General features: G+C 36.7%; 1 protein-coding gene across 8 annotated transcripts in view; it reads right to left on the minus strand.

Annotated features, from left to right (window-relative positions):
- Positions 1–19845, minus strand: part of VPS13B (vacuolar protein sorting 13 homolog B) — a 780541-nt gene that overhangs the window by 239768 nt on the left and 520928 nt on the right. For all 8 annotated transcript variants that reach the window (XM_070477337.1, XM_070477338.1, XM_020914637.2 and 5 more), the window contains one exon: positions 4053–4740. In XM_070477337.1, the coding sequence (XP_070333438.1) occupies positions 4053–4740 (688 nt within the window). The remainder of the gene's footprint in view (positions 1–4052; positions 4741–19845) is intronic.

Raw genomic sequence — 19845 nt, forward strand, 5'->3', positions numbered from 1 at the left:
GGCTTTTCTTGGGGAATCCCAAGTCAATGATCAAGTGACTCATCATTTTTATGACCCTACTGAATAAGAGAATCAAAATATGAGTGGATCAGGGCCTTACAGGTCTCCTGTATATGAATTTTTTGGTAACATTCTTATTGGTTCCCTCATTAATTAATGAACTAAGTAAAATCTTTGACATGTTCAGTTTATATTTATATAAGAATTATGATTTTTTGAAAAATTATCCTCTGAACATGATATGCTTTTAAAGAGTGAAACAAAATTCTTTGTTTACTTTAAATTCCATATGATTTCCATACAAAGTAACATTAGCACATGTAACAATGATTTATGACTTTCACATAAAACAGTAAACAATTACAAGTTGTTGTGCTATAAATTTTTAAAAATCAAATGTTTTTGTCTTCTTAAAGAAGAAAACACATTATATCCATAACAACTTCAGGCATTTCTGAAATGCTAAAATTGAGCAATCACTGAAATTCACATATACACTAAAACTGCTAAGGGTTGGCTGCCACTTGAGTTGCCTTATTAAAAAGGATTAATTTTAGTATTAAGAGAGAAAGCATGAACACTAAAGAAAGACAGAATATATTACTTCTTTAATTTTTAACTTATGCTGCCTTTAACTTTTCCTTGACCTAATTTCTTAGAAAGCTGACTGGTGACACCCTTTTTTGTCCCTCCAATTAAGACATTTTTGTAAACAGTCCTTCACTTCAGAATCCAGGAATGCAACTGGTCACTTTTACCTTACTGTTTCTCTTCCCCATGAATGTTAATGTTATGGTTATTCATATTTTCTCTGTTTTCTTACCACATGGTTACTATTTCAAGGCTTCAAAAGAATCCTGGACATGGAACATTGCTTTCTTCAGGATAAAAAGTGCTACATGAAGTGTTTCTGGATAGCTAAACTGGTAATGGGACTTGGATAGTTCATTCAAGTGGACCAATTTAAAACAGAAATTCCTCACATCAGTTTTTGAAAAATAACTTCATTAACATTTAAAATATTTATGTATTTAAGTATTGAATAAACTAATGAATGGTCCACCAAGATATCAAATATGCATATAAGTATGCATCTTTAAAACAAATTGAAATATACTGTAATCTGATACAGTAGTGGCTTACGGATGTCAACTTTCTGATGCCAAAGCTAGTTTAAATATTTTTAGAAAGGTAAGTGTGGGGAGACGAATTCCAAATTACAGAATGAGAAAACTCTATACCTGGAATGAACCTTGTTGGTATCTATTATAATCGTTACATTTTATACAAAAAGAAACAGAAACCCAAAGAAGTGAAATGCTGGGCTAAGATCACTCTGTTAATAAATAGCAGGGCCAGTTAAATTTCAGGCTTTCTGCTTCGCAATTTCCTTCTCCAGGGGATCTTCCTGACCCTAGGATCGAACCCAGGTCTCTGGATTCTTTACCACTGAGCCACCTGGGAATCCCAGTAATCTTTCTACTATATATTAATAACTAAAACAGTAGTAGCAAACATTTGTGAGGGTGCAGTACTTACATAGTCTGCAAAGTACTTTCATTAATGATCTCTTTTCAATTTCATAATCGCCCTATGAGATGGATGGGTACATGTCTCCTAAGTGAGAGTTATAATTTCAGCTCAGGTTGTCATAGTACCAAGAGAGGCTGTACTCTGTAGTCATATGGATACATATATACAAATTCACCAGTTAAAACAAAGAAAGGGAACCACTGGCATGGTCTGGAGAAGAACAATGGAGGTTGACTGAAAACTGAGATTCATATTTTTCTTTCCACTCTAAGGATCCATACAGGTTGAGAGACCAGACTCAGAAGTCCAGAATATCTTGGTTTTGTATTTTAGCTCTGTTTATTTGTCATCTTGGAGAAGTTATTTCTCCAAACCTCAGTTTCTTTACATATAAGATGGCAACATATCTCCCACAGAGCTGTTAGGAGGATTAAATGAGATAACGCATTTAAAGTAGTTATTACAATGCCTGGCACAGACTGAGTACACAATAATTGCTAGTCATTTTTTTTCAGCTGTTACATTTAACTACTTGTTTCTGACAAATTTCACTAAATTCATTTTAAGGAAATACAATGACTTATATTGATGACTCTATTTGGACAGTGTAAATGTCCAAGGAGATGCTTTTTGTGTAAAGCAAGCCATTCACAAGAATATTATGTGAAGAAGGCTCCTTAGGAGGTAGGTAAGACTATTTCCTCCCACATGTAAATCCCCTATACTCAATCTGGTATATAACCTAAACTTCATCTGCTGAAACTGGTTTCTACATTGGTCTATGCACAAGAATCTTTTTTTTTTTTTAAAGATACTTTATCATTTCAACCTAGGAACCTGTTATAATTCCAATGTACACCTTTGCTATGAGCCCTGATAACTCTGCTGAACTCAGTTATTAATATCTTTCAGCAGAAGCTGCTGAAGCCACCCACCCACAAAGCAACTGCAGCTGAAAGCAGTTAGGGAGGGGTGTGGAATGAACTTCTGTTCTCTCAGTCCTACACCTAGTTTTTGCCAATGCTAAGCAGACACCCAAACAGGTATCAGGTCTGTAGGCATGAGTCCTTGAATAATATAACATAAACTACCTTAGCACCTCTCTCATCTCCACTGAACAGAAACACCCATTATATTACAGGTGCTCAGTAAATGAAAGTGTATTTGAAGAAGGGAGGCAGTGGTTGCTGATAATGTTTAACACTGGCTCTCAAGAGTAGGAGAGCTGATTGGCAGCATTTGCCAATATTTGTTTGTAAATACTCTCACTATGGTGATTTAAGCTAGCAGTGGTTTAACAACTGTCTTTCAAAGTTCCTAAAAATTTAACAATTAGCTCTTCTGAGCCAGTAGGAGCCAGCACAAGCACTAACAGAGATGGCTAGCAGGCAGTCTAGAAGGTAACCTTAGGCTACTCCTCCTTAGCAACTGGTCAGTTACCACTTTCTAAAGTCAAGGACTTGAACTATACCTCAGCAAGAGCCCAGGTCTCCTCTGACTGACTTACTGGGGCTCCTATCTACTCTTCAGGAGCCTGCTGTATAAAACGACTCTCCTTAGCGTCAAGAACGAACTAGTCTGACTTCCAGAATGGACAAATTCTCCAAATGCCTTATTGCTGACATTCATCTGCTAGATGCGACCACCTGAGAACAATAAAATGCCTGAGTTATACCTGAGCTTGTGAGGGCCCTCTTCCAATACAGATCTTAGATGATCCCGCTACCCTTTCTGGGAAGTCTTTCCTGACAAATCTCTAATTCTGCATTAACTCTGGGAAAAGGTCTCTGTACCTGCTCTGGCCCTGTTTTCATTAGCTCTTATTACTTAACAGTACATATGTCTTAAATCTGAATCCCTGATCACTTTCCCAGTCTCAACATGCAACAAGCTTCACACGTTCCATATAATTATTAAAATATATGGTGCTCTCTGGTTATAGGCAGGCCTGGATGGGGCAACAAGAGGCAGCTGGCCAACACCCACTAATAAATGTGCTTGTTGTAGATGTGTAAAATCATTGTCATCTTACTTTGCTAATAAACCTCCTCAAATACATTTAATAACAAGATGTTATAGCAAGATGATTATGGCAAAAGAATACCAAAACAGTAAACTTCATTTTCTAAAGTTTTTCTTTTTTTAACCTTAGCAGCAGCACTGACATGGAAAGCAAACCTAAGGGCTATTAATATGAAAAAAAAACTTTGCCTCCTAATCACTGGAAATTGTTAAGCATTTCAATAGCTCAGAAAGAGCCCCTGTTTCATTCAGCTCCTGGAAAAAAATTCAGAGGCACAGTAAGAACACCAAGACTAAATCTTGTTCCTTTTCAAACATTTACTTAAACGTGATTCAGCTGTGGGAAATGAAATTTACGTATTTACATATTCGGTAGAGAAAAGAAGTTTTGTCTGGTTTGCCAGCTGTTTCCTGTTTGATCAATCTTAAAACTTTGGGAATAAAACTTAATATGTACTAGTGGTCATTAGCACCCGAGTAAATCTGAAGGCTCTTACCTGTACATTTGTAATCAGAGGCAACCCCTTTAAGCACAGCATCAAAAATGGATATTTCCACTCGTTGCTTCCTGTGGTGACAACTCAGAAGCAAAGAAGGTTGGGATACAATAAAGTACAAGAAAGGTTCTAGTTGCAAGTCACCAGTTCCTCTTCTTCCAGGCTGCCGAACGATAGTTATGCCAAGCGCTTGTCTAGCAGATGACCTTGTGGATGCATGCAGACTTTCGAGAGAGATGACCCCTACTTTCTTCCCTGAAGGAAAAGATACGTTGCTGCTTAAGAGATCTTCTGCTGTTACCATGGAAATACATGCCTGGCTGGGCTTTGTGACATCTGAATTGACTTCTGGCAGGTTTAATGAACTCTTGCCTGCTTTTTCATTATCCTTTTGTTCTTGCGATTTGGATTTGGGTAAGGCCGTACAGGAATAGGTCATTAGTGAGATTCTACTTGCAGTAATAAATATGTCAAAAGGAATAAAATTTAGATTTTTTACAATTGACGACTGGCGTGAGGGACGGGCGATGCGGTGCTGACTGGTACCACTGTGCTGCTCTATCTGTACTATTCTGATTTTAACGCTGTCACTGCCAATTCCACTATCTTGGGCACCACTGTACCGAGATGAGCTATCAGCCATGCTTCCATCATATGTATCCATTTTTTTCTGTTCTTGCTTAGTGATCTGCAAGGAAAAATAATTAAATAAACTAATTATATTCCAAGTGCTACTATGTAAATGTTAGAGAAACATTAAAACTGGGTCTAGTATAAAAGTAATCATAAAAATAAAGTAGGTGTCCTTTCAAGAAATTATGCATATTAGAATGCCAAGGCAATCCTTGAGAAAAACATCACATGTGCATTTCTATCATTAAAAAATACTTTTCAGGGGAATTCTCTGGTAGGTCAATGGTCAGAACTTGGTGCTTTCACTGCCAAGGGTGAGGGGGTGAAGGTTCAATCCCTGGTTGGGGAACTAAGATCCCAAGAGCCACATGGCTCAGCCAAAAAATAAATAAATAAATAAATAAAATAAAATACACTTTTCAATGTCAGACTTTACTTTCTTTCGACTAACACAAAGTAGTGTGTGTGTGTATACATATATACATATATATATATATATATATAATGCCTCAGTGAGTATCCTTTATGGTATTTTTCCAAGTAGTATAAAAAACTGTTTCTGAATCATGATTACTATTGGTTGAAATTAATTTTAGGCAGGAGTAGTTTATACTGTTTATGCTACCATTGTAAAACTGATTTACAGGATTTTGTATAGTAGGAGAGGGAAAAGTTAGTAGTCCTAAATTATGAATGACAAAGAAAAGTAAACTAAAATAAATGTGTGCCACTCAAAATGATGTTTATTTTCCTTTACTACAATAGAACTTGAAACAAGGATAAATGTAAGTGATCAAGCAAAATGTAAGTAATTAAAACCCTTGAAGGTGGATTTTCCCTTTGTGCACTAAATGTATCCATACTTTCTCAAATACTTCCACCAACAACTGCCTAGGTAGAGAACAAAGAACAATGTGGTGGTAGCAGCAGTCACGACTATTTTGCCAGCACAACTGCAAGACCTCCAGTTAGATTCTGTGGTTCCCTTTTCTTAGTCTCCCAACCATTAATTAGTTTCTAATATACTATTGAGACCTAGATACTCACTTGCTTCTTCACTGAAGTAATTCAGATTCATTAAAGAACTCAGGCTTCCCTTGTGGCTCAGCTGGTGAAGAATCTGTCTGCAATGCAGGAGACCTGGGATCGATCCCTGGGTTGGGAAGATCCCCTGGAGAAAGGAAAGGCTTCCCATTCCAGTATTCTGGCCTGGAGAATTCCATGGACTGTATGGGGTTGCAAAGAGTCGGACACGACCGAGTGACTTTCACTACTGACTGAAGAACTCATGGAAAATCTGAGAGAAAAACAAAATCCTCCCAACTCCCTTCTTACTACCAGATGCTCCACTGTCTGAGCCACCAGGGAAGTCTCTTTTACTGGAGGGGGCAGCCCCTCCCTTCCCCCGGGGGTCTTCCCAACCCAGGGTCAAACCCAGGTCTCTTGCACTGCAGGCGGATTCTTCACCAGCTGAGCCACCAGGGAAGTCTTCTGTACTGGAGTGGGCAGCCCCTCCCTTCCCCCAGGGGTCTTCCCAACCCAGGGATGAACCCAGGTCTCCTGCATTGCAGGCGGATTCTTCACCAGCTGAGCCACAAGGGAAGCCCCTTCTTACTACCAAACACGACCAATAGCAATCTTATAGTGTATTTCCTTTTGTCTTTTTTCCCTACTTGTGCATAGGTTCTCCTCAACCCTACCCTTTAGGGTTATAACAATACTGGAGAGATAAATTGGTAATGCAATTTTTTAACATATTAATACACTCTACATAAATGTGATTTTTAAAAAGCTGCATAATATTTCATTCAGTCTTAAGAGCAATTGTTCAACTATTCCCATATAGCTGGATAATTAGGTATCCAATTTTTGCCAACAAACATCTAAATAAGATTTTCTTAAGACAGGATCCTAGAAGTAGAATTACTAGGTAAATGGTATGAAAAAGTTTAAGCTTATCAAATGTTACCAGCACCTTTTCAAAAAGGGTGCATTAATCTGTATTCCCATCAGCAGTGAAATAATATTCCCCACAATGCTGGGCAATGAGCTTCATTTTTTAGGCTCTTGCTTAATTTGGTCAATATAGTATCATTTTTCCACATTATAAGTTGCTTATGAAAATGTTAAAGGACAGTTAATTCAAGACAATAATGTAACAGTCATTAAAAACTTTCAAGTAATTTTTTGTTAATTTATCTTAATTTTGTGGAGGAGGGCACAATGTTATTAAAAAAATATAGTATTTGAAACAAAAATAGCTAATCCCTTTTCTCTGAAGATACCTCATTCTTTTAAATCCTTCTCTGCATACCATGCTGCTTCTCTGCCTGGAGCCCCTTCTGAAACTGCTGTAGCACGCCGACACTTAGCTCTCCATGAAGACTCAGAACAATTACACCTGTCTGGGATTTGCACTTTCAACTCTTTTCCTTCTTGGTGTTCCTAGTACTTAACTCATACTTCTATTTTTGTTGCTGTTCAGTCGCTCAGCTGTGTCTGACTCTCTGCAACACCACGGACTGCAGCACAAGCAGCTTCCCATTCGTTCATTTTAGGATTTATTATTTTCTACTAGATCTATTATTTTCTCTTAGAATAGTCTAGAATATATTCTAGTAGAAGTATTTCTACTAGAATAGTCGAGAATATTCTGTGGTGGCAGATTCAGATAGTGTTAAAACAATCTAAAGGTCTTGAAATCAGACAGAAGCAGGGTTAAGTGCAACACTTTCTGATTGTGTGCTACTTGATAAATTACAATCCTCTGTAAGGCTACATGATCTCATCTGTAAAATGGGAATAATATACCCAACCTCAAGGGGTTTGCATGAGGCTTCAATGAATTAATGTGCCTGAAGAGGTCAGTGCAGTGCCTGGCATATAGTAAATAACCCACTAAAGAGCAGCGGTTATGTTTCAGTCTTTTTTACCAGTGAAGGACTGATGCCATATTGTTTTGTTTCTGTCTATCACCGAGGACTGTCTCATCAGTGACTAGCACACTGAAGAGAGGATCCATAAAAGTTCGATGAGATGTCAGTTTCTGATACAATAGTAAATGAAAAAAATTGCTCTGCAGACAAGAAATATTTAATTGTTAATATGTAAACATATGTGTACACTGTACTCTTTAAGGTCTGTCCAGATACATTCATGAACTTTCCTTATTGGCATCCTCCATGCTGTGCACTGGTCACACTTCAAGCAGTCCTCTGTCTCTGCCAGATGCTCGTCCTCACACTGGGGACACTAATACCCAACCGACAAAGTTGCTGCAGGTGTACTGACCACATGTAGTAGGCACTCAATAAAGGGTAAGTTAAAAAAAAGAAGTCACCTTCCTTATGAAGACTTTCTCAACCTTTCTAGATGGTGCTTGCATTTTCAGCTTCTATGCTTTCATAACTAACATTTTCAAAGCACTTTTCAAACACTGGTTTGTCTCAGAGATTGGGAGCAATGGAAGATAAGAAATCAGACATCACTGAGTATGTTTCCTAGGGCTTCCCAGGTGGCTCAGTGGGTAAAGAATCTGCCTGCAATGTAAGAGATGCAGGCAGACACAAGTTCGATCCCTGAGTTGGAAAGATCCCCTGGAGGAGGACATGGCAACCTGCTCCAGTATTTCTTGCCTGGAAAATTCCATGGACAGAGGAGCCTGGTAGACTACAGTCCATGGGGTCTTAAAGAGTCAGACATGACTGAGCACACACACGCGATGCCACGCCAAACACTGGCAGCATATTACATACATTTTCTTTACTGTTACAACCATTTAAGGGGGTACTGTTACCACCATTTTACAGCTGAGAAAACTGAGGCTGAAAGAGATTAATCAATAGGTCCAAGGTCAGACAGCTAGTAGGCAATGAGGAGAGAACATCACTAGTATTTGTAGCACACACCACATTGCTTTAAACAACGTTAAAGTTCAAGAAGTGTGTGCTGACCAAACAAATTAATGAACATATTAAAATTCAGTAAAATACAAATACAACAGTTATCAAAGGGATAATTAAATTGGAAAGGTTTTAGTTACCTATTATAAGAATTTCAAATATACCTCCAAATCTAGTATGAGCTAGGAATTCTCAAATAATATGTGAAATGATAATAAAATCATTTACATAAGTAATCTAGGATGCACTGTGCAAACTAAATATATCTGTGTACAGCATAATTTTAAAAAATCCTCTAAGTTGCATAAAGAAATTCAAATCAAGAACTCAACTGTTTTTATTCTCTCCATCAGGAAAGGCAATCATAATCAACTACATGAGTCTATACCTTCTATGCACAGAGCCTTATATTTTCTTCTCCTGATGTACATATTTGCATTTAAAAATCTAGCTTCTCTTTCTTTAAAGTGTTCCCTATCATGTTAACATGATAAAACAAGCCACTTACAGGTAAAGGTAAATAAATGTAGTGTCCAGCCCTATTACCTGTTGAGACTGCCATGTTAGACTCTAGCGAATGTCAACTGGCATGATCTGGCAATATAAATAACCAGCAGGGGCAGGATGGCAGCTATCAGCTCAGGTCACACGGGTTACTGAACAGAAGTCAGATGGTAACTAGTTCTAGTCACTACTGAGTAGAATGGAATTTGAACCAATGACCCAGAGATGAAAGACTCTGCCTCTCACTGGAAGGAAAAAAAAGCACAACTTTCCCAGTATTAGAAGACTAAATTCTTAAAAATGGGTTAAAAGCCAAGATTTCTTTCATTTGTCTAAGTTTCTGCACTATTATGTAGAGCTGAAATAAATAAGCTGATGATTTTGAGACATATTTAAAAATCCATAGGTTTGTCACCAGTCCACTGCAGATTTATCTATTATATTGAAGACCATCTGGCCTATCAAGGAAGTTTTATAATTAATTACGTGCGCTCAGCTCGAAACTTGGGCATCAATTTACTATTCCTTTGTGGAGAAAGAAAACTTCACAATGTAATAACTCTGAAAATAACTTTTCCTTTATTATTGTCCAAGGGGAGTAATAATTTAAGTTGTCAAAAATAGCAATATCTGCTTGCTGTTAGTGAGTGCAGCATAAAACATGTATCTCTGGGCAGTGCTATTACATCAGCTCTCCCACTCTTTACCTAACTCATTTAAAATGAACAATAAAAGTTTTCTTTAATTAGCTACTGGTGTGCATTAACATGATCATGATTAAACCATAAAAACCAACTGTACATTACTCTGGTCCCCTCTTCCATATGTTTTGAATTATTCTGTTTGAAAATGTACTTTGCGTCCCTTTTAAAAGTTCGACCTTCTGCTTTCAGAGAATTAAATGCATATTACTGCAGAGAAGAAGATAATGTTTCAGACCTCCAGGCATATATTAAACACACTGGCAGCACTTGAGACAAAATGCTTTACTTATTAGATACTTCCTATTCTAAACAGTGTCATCAAAGGCTAAAAACAAAATCCATATAAAAGCTGCACAATGCTTCCACACAGAACCTGTGCCAAAATCCCTGTACTTTCCAACTAATGAGGAAAGGATGTGTACTCTTAACATATGAATGTAAGATTTTCCAAGCATTCACTTTAGGAAACTGGGCTATTGATTCCATATGGGTTATGTTAAATGAAACTCTATTGGTAAAATAACCTTTAAGATATCTGGCATGATAACTATAATTAAACAATATTCAAAAGACCAAAACAAAAGGGAATTTGGTTCCACAATGGCTAATTAAAATAAAATGAAAAAACACAGCATGCCATCTATCAAGATAAATTGTTATTGTTTAAGAACTATTTAAATACTGTTAAAATATACTTTCAGATAAAATCTGAAAGAGCTGGAAAAATATTTGTGGCTTAAAAATGGATAGTTTGGTGAAGAAAAAAATATAGGACTCTGAAATTTTATGCAGAGATAACAGCTTTAAAGCCTTGAGCACAACCAGATGGTACTTAAATCAGAGGAATTCTCGTTTCACTATCAATGGGTTTCAATATGAGAAGGTTTTCAATAGCTAGGGAAACATGTCAAGTTGGTAGTTTACTTATTAGATCATTTCAGCGCATCTCCCCATCCTTTCACAGCTATATGCGGTACAGTTATTAGCCACCATGGAAAAGGTGCTGAAAGCTGACTAGTAGCGAGGGGAACTGAAGCTAATTCCTCCGTTTAATGGATTGAGATAGGTAAGTTTACTCACTTACCCTGGAGTCTGGTAAGAGCCACAGTATCTCAGGAGTAGTGGCTAAAATCACACTTGAGAAGTCAACAATAACATAAAATGCATTAAAATAATTTCAAATGATATTAATTACATGTTCTGCAGTAGAACTCTGGAGTGAAGAAAGATAAGCTTGATGGATCGAAACTTCTTGTTTGGCCATATGAACATTTTCACAGGCATACTTGGAAGTAGCCATGTTAATAAGAATGCTGCACATAAGTGGATATTTAAAAATTTAAGCAAAAATATGTGGAAATCAACTTTGAGAATTAACAAAGACTAAAACAAATATAATTTCTGTTTCTATGGCTGCCAAGAAAGGATAATTCAGCGCCTATTCCTATATTTTAACTCACACTATTTCTTTTAACTTGTCTTTTTTAAGGAATCTTTATACATCAAAAACAAACATATCCACATATTTTCCACCTTCTCATCAAAATTATGGTTATATATCAGCAGCAGTTACACTTTAACCTTGATCAAATATCTTTTGCCAGTCATGAGCTCACTTTTCACATCTTATAAATTATGATAGAGTCAAGTGTGAAACCACAAAACCAAGTGACAGTTACTTCTTCATATCACTGTGACATTTATTATATTTTTGTTGCCCTTGCAAAAAAATGTAGTCACATTTTCAAAGAAGTAAACGTGCTGCCTATGATACAAAAAAAAAAAAACCCAAACTACAAAACTTGGTTACAGTATTTTAATGGTTTCACATACTGGAATTACAAAGGAGAATTTTAAGAAACTTAACAGAATTATTTGCCTCATTGTCTAAATATTTGCAAATATATCCTTCTAGTTATATCAAGAAGGTTTCGAGGATAGGGTAGAATGGTTCTGCTGGGAAAGGCTGTTGTATGCCTTTAACACAGAGCTTTAGACAAACAGCAAAATCGTTGTGCCAGAGATACTTCAACTTGATTAATTTAGTCAAGTGAACAATAAAAGTATATTTTTAAGTCTTAAATTTTCAGCGATATCAACACTGCACTTCACGAACTTTTATCATTTTACAGACAAAATACCATCGCAACTCAGTGATGCACCAGATAAAATTTATCTAAGCCCATTAAATTAAAAAACATTATAAAGAATAAATTGATATGAAATGCCTCCTTCAATGTTACCAATCCATGTTACTTTTCACTTATAAAACTTGAACAAACCCTGTATGCACTTGGGTACTACAGAGTGCTAGAAACAAGGGTGTTTTTTATATTTTCTTTCTCTAAGCCAAATGTTATACAAGAGCCCACAGGATATAACTGTTTCCAGTTGGATGACAAAAACTTTTCACAATACTGCAGTAATTATGCAAAAGAGCAGAACTAATGACACCCATCACTGCTTAACAGATAGAATGGTAAAGAGTACTGTAGTTTCAAGTTTTCCCTTTCATGGAGTTACTTTTCCGGCTCTTTGAAGTAACAGTATGAGGCCACTACTGCCTACTAAGTATCATTTCAAATATTCACATTTCGAACCACTGCTAACTGCAAGAAAAGAAGCATGGAGATAGATAAGGCAAGGTTGTGTTTTACTGTAATTGTGTTTGGTCTATTGTCTTAATTTAGGTTGCAAATTGTGAAAAGGGACCAATTATTGTGCTAAGCTGACTATAATACCTAGATCATTATCAGTGTCCATTTCAATACAGTAAGCCAAATGACCAAAAAAAAAAAAAATTTACACACCAACCTATCCACGCAAGTTCAAATCTTACTTATTGAGATTTCATCAACACAGCTGACCCTGAAGCCTTTTGTGCCTGTCTGCCCATTCAAACATATATGATTTCACAGCATATGCCTATTTTCAGGGGCTTTTAAATTTATGAAAAGAAAAAATCAGTTCCAGGCAAGACTTCACACATGACTTCTTAACTCAGAAACAGTTCTGATTCTCTCTCCCTCTCTTTCTCTACATCTCCCACATATATAATTGGAATGGGTTGGTCATTTTTGTTCAAGAAAACTAGATCTAATTGATTTATTCTAACTCCTTAGTTTAAGTTTGACTTGTTTGCTTTTTATAGTGAATTTAGTTTTGTTTTTTAACAATGAAACCTGACACATTCTGGGAACCTGGATCTTAATCTACATAGATGCCTCTACATCAGAAACAACAACCTGCTCTGAAATGGCCATGATGTTAACTCTTAAAAAGTAGCTACTACATGTACACAGTAACAACTCTTCATACCAATGAAATCCAAGGCTCATTCCACATATGTCAATGTGGAAACCATTTTGTCCCATGGCTGCTTAAAGATTTTCAATAGGATTAAATCAGCTGCAAGTCCTCATTATATCAGGGTTTACAATTGTGTCTGAGTTGGAGTCTGTTTCTCATAGAATTTTACTTAGAGACTGACTTAGATTGGCTCCTTAGAGCTAGTCCAATTTTACTAGAAACAACTGTATCACATCAGCCACTCTCATAAACTTGCAGTAAGATTGAATCAGCCCTGACCCTGAAGCAGATGAAAGTTTACCCAGCCTAGGCTTTCTCTGTAAGATTCAGTCACAGAGAAGCTTGCATTTTGTTTCTGCAGCAATGCAGAAGGAGAATATGCTTATTAACTATTTGAGTAGGCTTTTGCCTTGCAATTGTGAACCTGATTCTTCTGATAAGAAAACTAGAGTTGACCTTGGAGAAATTTCCATCGATAAAAGGCTATACGAATCCTTGACTATTTTATCCCTCAAATCACATATGCCCTTTTAAAGAAACTATGCAGAGATTATGGAAACGAAGCAAAAGCATGCGTTAACAGTTCCCTCTAACATTCAGTACCAGTTGAAAAATAATGGAAATGGTTTAAGTACATCCATAACTGACTTTAATAACCAGTACCTGATTTTCATTGCCAAACAGAATATAGTTATTTAACAAAAATATTAAGCTGATTTTTATTATTATGTATTTTATTTACTAGATATGAACAAACCTGGTTTAGTTAACTGCAGATTTTCGTCAAAGTAAACCTGAATATTAGTATTCTCTACACTGTATCTGATTTTATTGAAGCACATCAAGACATTATAGAATACAGGGTCATTTACCAATTTTTATTGGCTACCCTTAAACTTCATGATGGCAGATTAAATCTAAATTGAACTAAAGCTACATATTGATTCTCTGTGTCATATGTTATCAATAGCTTAATGATGCAACAGATGTGAGATGCAAAACAGTCAAGATGTTAGAGAGAAACATTTGTTTATGCCCTGCAGCCATTTCTTCTTTTCCATTAGAACAACTTTGTTCTTCTCTGCTACTCCATAAAAATCATCACTAGGCCAAAAGGACCTTCCACACAACTGCTTTGATCATATTAGCTTCTCACTTCAAACCTTAGAAATGTGAAGTATTCTCTAAATCAGGTAAATATTCCTAACTTCAGCTCTGGTCAGCTAGGCCTACAACACTGGCTAATTTTCAAATGCTGATACTTGTAATTCTTGCAGTTCTAAAAGAAAAACTTCCTGTACATTAATGAAAGTAATTCAACCTTAATGAGATTCCCAGTCATGTGGGACTGCTTAAATAAAGGTTAGAAAATGTACATTACTCCCTCCCAAATATCAGGAATCATCTCTACAAACATTCAAGTAGTAACCAAGTATGGAAAAAACTTACATCTCTCTAAACTAGCTAAGGAATAAAATTTCTCTTAAAAATATTATATCTAGCTCTTCAATGAGTTTAAACTATGCGGGTCTTCTTATATGCAAATATTTTTCAATGGTAAATACTACAGTACTACATGGTCTGTAATTTGTTGAACCCATGGATACAGAGGAAGCTTGGATACAGAGGGTCCACTGTAAGTAATACACAGATTAACACTTGTACTGTTCAAGGGTCAACTTTATTTTAAAGGTAATATTATTCAGTCAAGTATGGTTAATGTTTGGACTTTAGCTATAATAATTTCATTGGGATAAAATATTTCTTGCGCTTCTTCAACACAGAACCAATGTTAAAATTACTGAGCAAAACATGGAACAATTTTATTTCACATTATTGTTCACTTAAATTCTTACCGAATATCTACTATGTTGTGGGCACTGGCTGGGGATATAGCAGAAATGAAGTCCTTACCTTCATAGAGTTTACATTCTAGTGGGGAAGTCAGGTAGTAAAAATTTATATGATACCACACACACAACCCATGTTTGCTGATGGACAGGATGTTGTGTATTATGAGAGAAAGGCAGGAGCCTAAAATGATTTGTTTTTTGGCCAGTCAACTACAGGAATTCAGAAAGATGATTTTCCAGGCTATGCAGGCAGCTTCCCAATCAGTTTACTTGTTACGCCAATGATTAAAAATCTGCCTATCCAAACTTAGCCTGTTTTCCCAAAAACCATAAATGACTGCCGTCACTGTCACATAGGGAGATGATGATACACCACCATACTCAATTTTTTTTCAATTTATTTTTTATTGAAGGATTTTTGTTGAGGTTTGACAGAAAAAAAGCAAAATTCTGTAAAGTAGTTACCCAATTTTAAAAGACTCTGCTTCAACTACTATGTCTTTGAAGTTCCTCCAGCAAGCTAAGTCCCCCATCAGTTAAGAACCATTTCAAGAAAGGGCACGATTAGAGATGGACTTTTGGAGTTGGGCTGAGGCATCATTCTAGACAGACACTTGGAGAACACGGAAATGTGGCCAACACATGGAACCATGTCACATCTTTAGAAAATCAAATGAATGAGACACAGACTATCGCTTGGATGGATTTTGGAACAGCTAGGATTGAAGAAAACATTCATGAGTTGAGCAGAAGAAGGGAAAAAGGAGAAAGGACTGGGTTCTTTGAAGATCCCCATATTTGTAGTTGCTACTGAGCATTTCTATTCAGACGTCCCATTATTAACATCACACATCTAAAAAATCACCATAACATTTACAAATACCCCATCCCTAAATACTACCTCCACATCTTAACTTTTTACTTATTTGTTCTTTCTCAAAAGGCTCAAATAAATATTAAATATGCCTTCCTGGCCCCCACCAAGTCATTCCTTCATTTCATTAATTAACCTTGCTATCTCCTTTGTATCATCTGTTCTCACTGACCCTTCCCACTCTCCACTGGCCAATTACCAGAGTTCCTTAATTAGTTTCCTTCACTGGTCTCTTTCCTAAAGTTTTCCATATAGCACTGATAGACAACTCTTCTCAAAATACCTTCAATATTTACTTAAAAACATTTGACCCACTAGAAGGAAAGGTCCGTGAAAACAGAGACTTATAGGGTGTTTATTTTTCTACTTTATCACTAGCACTTAATACATAGTAAGCATTCAATAAATATTTCATGAATAAATTAAGGAAGGAATAAATGAACTGAATCGTTTGAAAAGTGCTCATTTAGGCCCCTGCATGCGGGAGTAGAGATAAAATCAGTTAAACTTGAGCTCTGCCTTCTAGGTTAAACATACTTACAGATGTTTTTGGGACACATCTGAACCAAGATGGAAAGAAGCCACAATTTGGACTTGTTGAAATGGCAGTAAGGATACTGAAGCTGAGGAAACCACATAAACAAAAAAAGACAGAGAAGACAAAAATAGGTTATGGGTAAGTGTAGAGAAAAGGAAATGTCTCCTTCTGCGGAAACTAAAGATGTCCTAATGAGAACAGAGAACAGAGAAAAATGAGGCTGGATAAAACAAGATTCTAGGTGGCAGGTTAACAAACCTGGACTCTTAGTTTTACACCAGTCTTCCTCAAAGCAGAGCCACTGGATCACCTGAATCGTAATCCCCTAGGGTTTGAACAGATTCTCAGGCCCCACTCCAGAAGTATCCTACCTGAAGGTGATAGGCGAATTGCACTTGTGATAAAATCCCAGTAATTTTATGCACACTAACAATTGAGAAACTGCTATAGACAAATGGGAAACTAAGAACATTCTAAGCAAATAAGTAACAAAAGGAAGCTTAAGAAAAATTAATGTCGCTGAAATGTGCAGTGGGAGTAGCAGATTGGAGGGCAGAGAGATTGTAGGTAGCACCACCAATTAGAAAGCAATTGACTAGATGGTGATGATATGGATGTGAAAGAAAGTAACACATGAAGTGGGTCTCAAGAGACAAAGGAGAGAAGTTTTATTTGATCACTCTAGCTCAAAATGTGGTCATGGCAACCACTGCCTACTGAATAATTTAACCAATATTCTGAGGCCTCTTCTCTTAAGCCACCCCTCATTACTCCTCTCTGGAACTTCACATTCACCATCTTGCCTCCACATCTTCACTCATGCCAGCCTGGAATCCCATTTTTCTAAAGGGTCTATTTCCTTCATGAAGCCCTTTCCTTTATGAACCCCTAATGACTGTTCTCTCTCCTTCAGTCATACAGGATATACTTGATCTTTTATCTGGTACTTAGCATTTGCTATTTTCTGTTACTGTTTTCTCTTAATTCTTACGTCCTCTTAACTAGATTGTAGGATTCTTGATTTCAGAAGTATACCACATTCCATTTTTGTAAATTCTGTGCACAGAGCATGTATATATGATGAGATAAGTATATGTAGATGACAGTGATGAAGGTAGTTAAAATAGCAGTGGTGATAACCTAACTAGTTGATGACCGAGTGCTGTGTAAGGCAACACTACCAAAACACAGATAACACTTACCAGATGCTTAGAATGTGTCAGGCACGTTCCTGTGTGCACTTAGTATATATTAGGCACTATTCTATATCAACTCACTTAGTCCTCAGAACTCTATATACTATTATTATCTCTTTTTAAAGATAAAGACATTAAGGCCCAGGCAACTTAACTTGCTCAAAATCACATAGCTAGTAAATGGTAAAGCTGGTATTTGAACACGAATATTGGCAATATGATTCCAGAGCTCCTTTTAAAATGATAACCTACATAGTCTCGATCCCAGAACTTCCTTCCTTTCTTTCACAGACCTTCCGATAATGAAATTTTAAAACTTTTTATTTTGCAAATATATTTCTCTCTAGTCGATGGCAAGATCTATAATGGTAGGGATGAGTTCATTTTGTTCAGTGCTGAGTACCTGGTGCTGTGTCCAGAGCAGATGCTTCATAAATACATGTTTTGTAAATAAATGAATGAATGAATGAAAAAATAAGGAAGGAGGAGGAGAAAGGATTAGAGGAGTGAAGCAACAGATACCACTGTGAATATATAAGGTCTAGGGAAGTTTTTTTTATTGCTGCAGATTTCAGACAGATGGCTTCCCAGAGAAAGCCTTCAGCAATATATAAATATATTTTGAAAGGTTGAAAGAAAAAAAAAAAATCCATCTTGCAAGGTGCTGGGACCAGGTGCCTCTATTTTAGCAAATCACTGTATTCAAGAACAGGAAGCAGAGCTCAGAGATAGAGCACTACACTAGGGAACTGAAGACCTGGCTGAGTTCCACAGTTTCCACTAAGTCACACCTGTGTGCAGCTATGTGGGGGAAAACTGTCTTTGTTCACAACTTTCCATTTGTTGACAAGGAGCTAAAATGGGGTAACCTAGGCCAAATTCAAATTCTCAGTTTGGTGCATTGGAATAATGGCTTCTTAAGAGCTGGAAAAGGTTCTGGAGCTCATTGTTTCCAGAGCTCTTCAAGCTACTTTTAGGCATAGTCCAAAGAAAATCTTACAGGGCAATGGGGCAGTAAAAGGCAGGTAGGGGAGGATGGATGCACAATAGGTAAAACAGATAACAACAAAGCTGCCCAGGATGGTGGTGCCATGAATGTACATGTGATCTGAGGACCACAAAGCTCCAATCTGCTACAGGTCAACTACCCCTTTATGTAATTTTTAAATATATGCTTTACTGTGATAACAGTTCACATTCTACATAATGAATCTATATAAAGTACACTATGTTTTTTGATATATGTGTAGCTGTGAAACACTACAATTAGTTTTTTTGACATTTTTGTCACTCTCAAAAGAAACCCCGTACCCATTAGCGGTCACTTTTCTTCATAACCTCATTTCTCCCCCACCAGCGCCTAGGAACTGCTCATCTGTTTTGTCTCTACAGACTGTCCTGTTCTAAACACTACATATAAATGGAATCATGCAATATGTGCGTGGTCTTTTGTGACTGGCTTCTTTCACTTTGCACCATGTTTACAAGGTTTCAACCCTGATGTGGTATATGTCAGTACTGAATTCCTTTACATGGCTAAGTAATAGTTCACTGCACAGAATCAGTACCTTTTACTTCTTCATTCATTAGTTGATGGACATGGGTTGCTTCTACTTTCTAGGTAGTATGAATTAAGCTATATCAGCTTAATATAATAATCAACTTTTTGTGTTGACATATGTTTTCATTTCTCTTGGTTATATAACTAGGAGTGGAATTGCTGGGTTATACATATAGTAACTGTATGTTTAATCTTTTGAAGAATTGCCAATCTTCCAAAACAGCTTCAACATTTTATTAATATAGTCCCACCAAACATATGAAGGTTCCAGTTTCTCCACATCTTCAATAATACTTGTTATTATCTTTATCAAAGTAGCCATCCTACTGAGTGTGAGGGGGTGCCTCATGGTGGGGTTGATGTGCATTTCACTGATGGCTAATGATACTTGATAGTTTTTTCATGACTCACTCATCATTTGTAAATTTTCTTTGGAAAAACGACTACTCCAATACTTTGTCCATTTTTAAATTGGCTGCCTTTTTATTATTAACATGGAAGGCTTTTTTTTTTTAAATAAAGTCTAGATAAAAGTCTCTTACCAAAAAGGAACCCTCTTACACTGTTGGTGGGAATGCAAACTAGTACAGCCACTATGGAGAACAGGGTGGAGATGCCTTAAAAAACTGGAAATAGAACTGCCACATGACCCAGCAATCCCACTGCTGGGCATACACACCAAGAAAACCAGAATTGAAAGAGACATGTGACCCCAATGT

The sequence above is a fragment of the Odocoileus virginianus genome, chromosome 15 (assembly GCF_023699985.2).
Source record: "Odocoileus virginianus isolate 20LAN1187 ecotype Illinois chromosome 15, Ovbor_1.2, whole genome shotgun sequence".
Taxonomy (NCBI): domain Eukaryota; kingdom Metazoa; phylum Chordata; class Mammalia; order Artiodactyla; family Cervidae; genus Odocoileus; species Odocoileus virginianus.